The following is an 8,569-nucleotide window of genomic DNA, read 5'->3' on the forward strand; positions in this document are numbered from 1 at the left end:
TGACCATACACAGGATGAGGCTCATCTCCTACATGTCCATGAGACACAGGCTTAGAGTGAGCCTCACCCACATGGCCTTGCTCATGTGGAGCTACACCTGCCACATGTCCCTCCAGAGGACCGCAATGTGTCTCCTCTTTCTTCTTTCCAAACAAACCAAAGAGCCCCCGATCCTGATGCTTTGGTACATTTGAATCCGCCATTGCAAGAAAAAATATAAAACTTCTCAAAAATTACAAAACCACCAAAATGAAAACAGAGCCAGAAATAGTTTTCAGACGCTGAGAAAGCTTGGAGGTGAAAATAGTGGGGAGCAAGCGCCAATTTATAGGATTTGGGGAAGCTTAGCATGCGGCTACTGGGGCCGCCAAAGGCATCTTCGACTGACACGTGGCAATCACGAGTCGGTGATATGAATGACTACATTACGTGGATAAGACGTGGGCGGGCCCACGGGAATAAAGCGATGTCGGTAGTACGTGACCGTTAAAATTATTAAACGAATAGAATGCCTTTTAAGTTGCGCAGATAACTTTTCAAAAATATCTTCAAAGGGACAGGTGGAATCCGAAACATAAATGATATGAGATTTGCGAAACTATTAGAAGTAGTAATTTCCAAGCCTCGTTTAAAACATATTTCCTATTTTCCCATTTTTCATTTGCTTTGACAACTAAAAATGTTGTATAATAGATCTAATACTCTTGTATAAATGATCCAACAAATATCCATGATTAGTACCTACAAACTTACATAATTGATCTAATTACAAACTTTTTCTTGTAAAAGTAAAAAATGAGCGATCCTCGACTCATAGATGATTTGCTAATGAAATTTCAACTTATAAAATCTTATAAAATAATTGAAACATAAAGAATAACCAGTACTCTTTCCGTCACCAATATCTAACTAATAAATATACTCAAACTTATTTCCTCAATGAAGACTTTGGTCAATGGCGAACTCCCGTCAAATGGTATGATTTGTAAATACAGCTTACAACGAGGTAGAAACTCATCTAGATTTCCTATTTTTCATCAATAATTACCCTGTACCATGTATGCTGTCAGTCAACGGTTTGTCAATAAATACAACATCCCACTTCCCACTAGTATTTAATGTCGATTGGCTATCTAGCAAGCTAAAATTTAAATTATAAAGAAAACTTTTCATAAAATTGTTGAGTGTTTCTTTCATTGTATTCATCATATCTATTGATTCTCAGTCTATGGATGGCTAGCGTCTTTTGAATTGTCTTTCATCCTCCTCTTTAATGGTCAACCTTTGATTTAAGGATAAAAAGATTCTTCAGCACACAAAATACTCTGATATATGTAAAATCACATGACCTGTTAAACTAAAGCTATGTTTGTATTGATGTCATGTCAACTGTTAAATTAAAGCTACTTTTTAATTCAAGTCATGTGAGCAACTTTTGCAAAAAGAATAAAAAAATATCTATGTACTGTGGTATCTTACTTTCATGTGAACTTATGCCCATATCTTTGCAAACACTTACCTTTCCATGTGAAAAACCGACTTAAAAAAATGCTGTGGTGTTATCTGAAGTTGTGTTATAAAGTGAACTTATCCACCATTTTTGTTCTGGCTCAATCAGAAAATGTCGATACAATGCGGAGTTGTGATCCGCTTTACAACTTTTCTCAGTTTGGTGGGGTTTATTGCTGCAAAATGCCAACCTGAAAAGTGCGGATCAACGAATGTGAGTTACCCATTCTGGATCAACAATTCTGGCTGTGGATACCCTGGTTTTCAGATCAGCTGCGAGAAAGATAACGATACTAAAACGATGGCTCCATTTTTTTATGCCAACGTTGGTAATTACACTGAGAGGGGACTCAAAGGCAATCATAAGGATGGGTTTACTTATCCATACAAGGTCATGGAGATAGATTATACAGGTCACCTCATCATAGACTCGTGGTATAACTACGCCTGGACCTGTGGATACATGTCAGGGCAAACTTACTTTGGTCTACCATCAGATGGGTCTTTCACTATTTCAAGCTCCAACAGATTCATAGTTGTGGGCTGCAATACATCTGGTACATACAGTTTTGGGGGCTTGGGAGAGGTGAGATGTGTAGCAATATGTGAGTCTCAAAGTACTCAACCATACTGCATGTATGGTTGTTGTGAAATTAACCTTCCAAATAATTGGCCCTCTGTAAATTTCACCGGCGGAGGTTATTTTCGCATCTTCAATACTAGTAGAAACAAGTATCAATACAAGTGTGGATTCTCCACCATATTCGACCCCTCCACATTCAGCAATACAACAAGCGATTTTTGGGGGAAAAAGAGTCAAGTTTCTTATGGTCTCCGCCTTAACTGGGGTATAGGTCTTCAGGGGTGCACCGAAGCTAGAAATACAACAAATTATTCTTGTGCCTCCAAAGCAAAATGCATCGACTCTCCTTCTGGAAAAGGGCATGTGTGCAAATGCCTTCCTGGCTATGAAGGAAATGGTTATTTGAATGGAACTGATTGTACAGGTATAGCTTTTGGATCTTTTTTATTTGGTTATCAGGATTCAACTGTTTAGTTTTTGAGTCAAAATTATTGACTTATGTTTGATGAGTAGTGATTAACAACTACCTTTCTTATGAAAATGAACAAAACACTCATTGCATCTAGTTGATGTTCACATATATGAAGTACTGAAATTTCTTTTCAGGACATACATGCTAGTTGCCGGGGAAGTCCCAGTACCTTGGTGAGCATCACCTAGATGCAATGAGTATTAAGTGTTCCATTCATTCCCACGAAAGATAGATTTATGTCAACCACTACTCATAAAACATGCTACAATAAGATTAACTCAAAAACTTCACAGTTGAATCCTCAACAATAAACAATATCTTGTACTCATCAAATTTAGATCTTTGTTAAATACTCAGCCATTAATATTTTGTTGTATTTCTCAAATCTCATTCTCATGACTTCTAACCATAGCGATGATGATTGCTCAGACATAGATGAGTGCAGCAATAAAAAATTGAATATGTGCGTTGGAGAAGAGAGAGGAGGAATATGCCATAACTTTGCAGGTTCCCACAATTGTTCATGTGCAAAGGGATACAAGGGAGATGGATTTCATAATGGGACAAGGTGCATGCCCACCACTTCAAATCGTGGCGCCTTCCGTGCAATCATAGGTAACGAAATATTAGATTTACTGGCTTTAATTGTTTCCCTAAAATATTTATAATCTTGGAGTATAATTGTAATTTGATATCTGGTAAAATACACAGGATCTGTCACTTCGGTTGTGTTTGTCTGCTTAGCAGCATCTCTTTTAGTCTGGTGGCTAAAGAAACGCAACTTAAAAACTGTGGAAGATAAGTATTATCAGCAGTTACAGCAATTTATTGCTTCAAGAGTGGGAAGAGAAAGCCTGAGAATGTTTTCTGCAAGAGAATTGGCAAGGGCTTCTAATAATTATTCAACAGAAATGGAGCTTGGAAGTGGCGGATTTGGAACTGTGTTCAAAGGCATTTTGTCAGATGGTACTCTGGTGGCCATTAAAAAGTCCAAGAAAGCTTTCAATCTGGAGGATGACCATGAGTTTCTTAACGAGGTTGCAATTCTCTCCCAAATAAATCATCGAAGCATAGTAAAATTGTTGGGGTGTTGCATCCAGACTAAATTTCCTTTGCTGGTATCCGAATTCGTTCCGAATGGAACACTGTTTCAGCATTTACACTCCAAAGAAGGGTCTTTGACATGGGCTTCACGTTTGCAGATTGCAATCGAGACAGGGGAGGCTTTGGCATATCTACATTCTGGAGCATCTCAACCCATTTTCCATCGAGATGTAAAATCGTCCAATATTCTTTTGAATGAGAACCTTTCTCCCAAAGTTGCAGATTTTGGGATTTCTCGTCTCATATCTACAACTTCCAATGACACACATCTCACCACTAATATAATGGGCACAAAGGGTTACTTAGATCCAGAGTACTTCCATACGTATCACCTCACAGATAAAAGTGATGTTTACAGTTTTGGTGTAATTCTGGTTGAGCTTTTAACATCTCTGCAGCCGATCTCTACAGCAAGGACCAACAATGAGTGGAATTTATCTCATCTTTTTCTTTTGAGGCTTCATCAAAACCGCCTCACAGAAATCTTGGATAGAAAAATAGTGGAGGAGGGAAACATGCAACAGATGGAAGATATGGGAAGGCTGGCAAGAGAATGCCTTCACTTGGAAAGGAGGAAAAGACCATCGATGAAAGAGGTCGTGGAGGAACTTCTGTGGATTAGAGGGGGCACAAGAAACACAAAATTTGAGGGCAGTGTAGACTGTGATGAAGAAACATTCGAGGAAAATGGAATTTTCACATCTTTTGAGTTCAACAATGACACTTTCCCATGTACAGGTGGGAGCACGTCAGAGGAACCATTCACTTCATTGTTTGAGATGTCGACTCTGTCTGAACAAATTGACTTCAAAGGAAAGCATTTCTAGTGTATGTTGGAAATATGTAATTTTTGTTCATTATAGTAAATATCTTGTTTACTAGTTCTTAGAAGTGATGACACTGTTTTCTAATGTGATATAGCAGTCAAATTTATAGAAAGTTTTCATGGTGCATCAAGTAATGGTCTATGGTTGTGATGTTTATTGATCGAGTGGTCATTAGAAGTTGCTAAAGTAGATGTTTAACAAACAAATAAACAAATCAATGCTGGTAATAGCTCTCAGAGACAGTTGGGCATAGTCGCTCTATCACCGCCCCAAAGCCTTTATGTTATGGAGCAATGTTGGATAAAATCATTACACGGAAGGCCTTTCCTATATGGCATGGAGGAATTGATGATCCCATCGCAGGAGACACAACCGTTAGTGTAAGTAGAACACGAATGATAGTGTAAAAACGTTCTTTTGCCCTTCTCTATTCGCCTTTGTAGATGGTGGCAATACTGGTGATTCATTCCTCAAATGTCAGGCTTAGTGTTCGAACTGATTGCGCAAATCCGCTAGCTTTAATGGCCATTTCAGGATTGGTATTCAAATCTGGTTGTTTGTTCATTAGGTGTGATGATGGGCGCTGTGATAGTAAGCCTGGATATGTTATGAACCCGAAAAAACAAAATACAGACACAAGAAAAAACAGGGGAAAGCAGAATGGAGCAGGGGCACCTCCCTTTATTAATTCTATATTGTTTAAATTCATCTCCGAAATGATTTATTTATTAAGTCATTGGAACCATAATGTGAAATGGTCTATTTCTTATGTTATTGTAATCGGGATCACATGAAATTTGTAATGAAAATCCAAATATGGATAGGAAGGGACACGGGAGGGTAAAACGGTTGTAACCGTTTCAGGTTGTCTTTAAAAGAAAGACATTATTGTAATAGTGGAGATAGATTGACAGAGTGGTTAGAGGAAGAAGGAATAGGTTGTGAGAGGAAATTGGGCTCTCTGGTTAAACTCTCTGGTTTTAACTAGAGAGCCATTGATGTTTTGTTGACTTTGACATTAAATGAAATGTATTTTTATTAAGTCTTTATGTTTCCTTCTGTTGGCTTTTGATCTCTGTCAGGGAGGTTATAACAGTGAACATAAATCGGTTTCTCTCTATTGTTATTTCCAAGAAATGTAAATGATTTGTTTTATGTCATGAGAGTCTGAAGGAATGATAATGGAAATGGTTTTATATAAAAAGATAATGTGATAAACAAATTTGAAGATTACAATACGCCCTCTCCTCATCACAGAACAATGTGCTACAACACAGAAAGAAACCTAATTTTTATTCATTGCTCTGTTCACATAAACCAGATTACATCTCCTCTTTTTATTGCAGAGGACTCTATGTTATTCACCTTAATCTCCTATCCTAAACTGAACTTTTAACTCCACGTACTCGGATATTTACTCAGCTTTATAGCTCGTTAACTATTACACATTCCAGCATAAACAATGGAAACAATTAGATTGCATAATTTCTTTTTGTTATTGCTGCTGTGCGGTGGTGAACTGGTAGTGTCTTGGACGGTGGAACTAAAGTCTAGCATTAGTTCCTTACAGAGCCGTCCGAAGTCATGCCCTCCAGAGGGTCTATTCTGACGGGATTGTTGTAGGGTATATCTGTTATAAGCTAGGGTTGATATTTTGTCAAAAGATTAATAATGTCGAGATAACTATTAGACTTATAGAACACAACTGGTAGTTAAGTGTTTTACGAATTCTGAAGAGGAATGTTGATGGTATTTCCAACAGTATCCTCAATATTCTTGGTATTTGTTTGCTGATCCCATCGAATGTTATGTTTTTATTGACAAAGATGATGTGGTGGTTGAGGGACCGAGAAATGGGGATGTTTTGGCCAACATTTCACAGGCCAAGATTGTCAGAAAGAATGAGAAGGTAATTGAACTGATTCCCATGGCTGTTTATCAGAGATTAGAGGTTGTCAATGTGTGTTGTAAGGATGCTTTTGGTGTTGCCTTTGAGGGAGTTTTGCAGAGGATTGAGAAACAGAGAAAGAGGGGAATGATGGATGGATAACAAAACTTTTGCTTCACCATGTTTTTGGACTTTTTCTGTAAATAAATGTATTTTTTTGGGTGGATTGTTCTGTGGTCTTTTTGTTTCTCTAGTAGCATAATATTAAAGAGGTTAGATTTACAAATTTATAAGTTATTCTGCACAAATGTATGAAAAAAAAATATTAATTAATCTTTAAAAAAAATTATTAGTTAAAATAAAAACTTTCAGAAGATGTACTGTAGATCCAGGGGAGAAAATGAATATTCTTGTAATCTTAATCCATATTTGAAATTATCCATAACTTATTTTAATATACAATATTAATAATTTTTTAAAAATTTAACATGAAAAAAAATTCAAAATCTTCTAAATTAATCAACCATACCTGTTCGACATACCCATTGCAGGGAGGCAGCGGCTACTGAGTTGTCTATTTATATAACTTATCAAAAGAACGCTATTTTCGAAAAATAAATAAGTAGTATAGCTGCATGAACGGATGGATGAAGCTCTTCCAAAGCACACAAAAAATGGATAGCCATTATAATATAAAAAAAAAGGATAGAAGGTTGAACAAAAATTAATGACGGGTGAGATTGTGTTAAATATTTGAACAAGTGTTACACAATGACTTAGTGCTTGTATTTAGTTTTTATATAAATCTAATTTTTAATTTTAAAAATTTATTATAGTATGATAAAAAATATAATTATTGATATATTATAAATAAATTATAATATGAAAATAGTAATAATTTCATAATAATAATATTGAAATAATATTTCTCAAGTAATTATATAATATAAATAATAATATTATTTTAGTATTTTTGAATGACAAAAATTATATTATAAGAAAATACAATATTAAAATCTAAAAATCTAAATTAACTGCTTACATTAAAAAAATTATTAAACAAATATGAATCACATTAGCTTAATAAAAAAATAGATAAATGAGTTCACCTAATCAAATTGTATATATAAAAATCTTACATCTATAAATGCAATAGTACTTATCCTACGGGCAAGTACTAATAATGTTAATGCATCTCCTATTGATGCTTAAAATTAAATTATTCATTTCAAGTCACCCTGACATAAAGATCACACATTAAGTTGTAGTCTCCATCCATTTTTACTTTGTTGTGTTTGTTTTCATTTAATAGTTTAAGTTTACTAAAGATATTTTGTTTTGATTAATTTGATGAAACCCTATTAAAATATTTTTAAATTTATTATATAATAATATTCTTTTTATTGATTTTTAGATTTATTTAATTAAATACTTAATAATTTCGATTATAACACAATTCTTTTATATAATGTTAATTTAAAAGATGATTAAAATAATATTTTGAATTATATATATAAAAATTCCATTAAAAATATGTTTTTAATTAATTAAATCAAATATAACTATTTCTATTTTTTATATATATTACAATATATTGTATTATAATATTTTTTTGGGCATAATAGGCTGTTAATGGGCTTGGGAGGCAAATCCAAGAAGGAATGTGCATGACAAGGGATGGATAAAAATCAACTTCCATAGGGGTTTTAAAGGAAACCCTCGCATAGCGGCTAGAGGTATGACATTTAGACAAGCACGTTAAGAAAGTTTGTAGCCCATTAGAAGGTTTTGAAGACTTCAGAGTCACACATGCATTGAGGGAAGCAAATGTAATTGTTGATAAGCTTTCTAAGCTTTGGGCTTGTGAAAATTGTTCAGAGATCTTCAAAGATTATATAGAGGGATTAATTCTCATGATTTGGAGTGTACCACACACCTTTTTACCTCCCAATGATTAATAGACAGGACATTGATTGCCTCAATTTGGAGGCCAAATCAATTGTAAATCTCTGGATTTTAATGCAGGCTTTTATGGTAAAGTGACATTAGAAACATAAGCGTTAATGATTTGATTTATTCACATTTTCAAGTGCGGATGATTTCTTGGCATCGGAGTTGGGTCTTCTCGAATGATCCAGAGAGCTTTTAAGTTTTGATGTTCCCAATTTAATTGCGAAGCGAATTTC

General features: G+C 34.9%; 1 protein-coding gene across 1 annotated transcript; it reads left to right on the forward strand.

The window, feature by feature from the left end:
- Positions 1–1,517: 1,517 nt before the first annotated feature.
- Positions 1,518–4,607, forward strand: LOC149546156 (wall-associated receptor kinase 2-like). Its single transcript, XM_089791033.1, has 3 exons — positions 1,518–2,516; positions 2,994–3,179; positions 3,276–4,607. Exons 1-3 carry the CDS (start codon positions 1,622–1,624, stop codon positions 4,493–4,495), a joined length of 2,301 nt encoding a protein of 766 aa, XP_089647159.1. The 5' UTR covers positions 1,518–1,621; the 3' UTR covers positions 4,496–4,607.
- The last annotated feature ends 3,962 nt before the right edge of the window (positions 4,608–8,569 follow it).

Source organism: Cupressus sempervirens, chromosome 7, assembly GCF_028749045.1.
Source record: "Cupressus sempervirens isolate cs-2001-9-10 chromosome 7, ASM2874904v1, whole genome shotgun sequence".
NCBI lineage: Eukaryota > Viridiplantae > Streptophyta > Pinopsida > Cupressales > Cupressaceae > Cupressus > Cupressus sempervirens.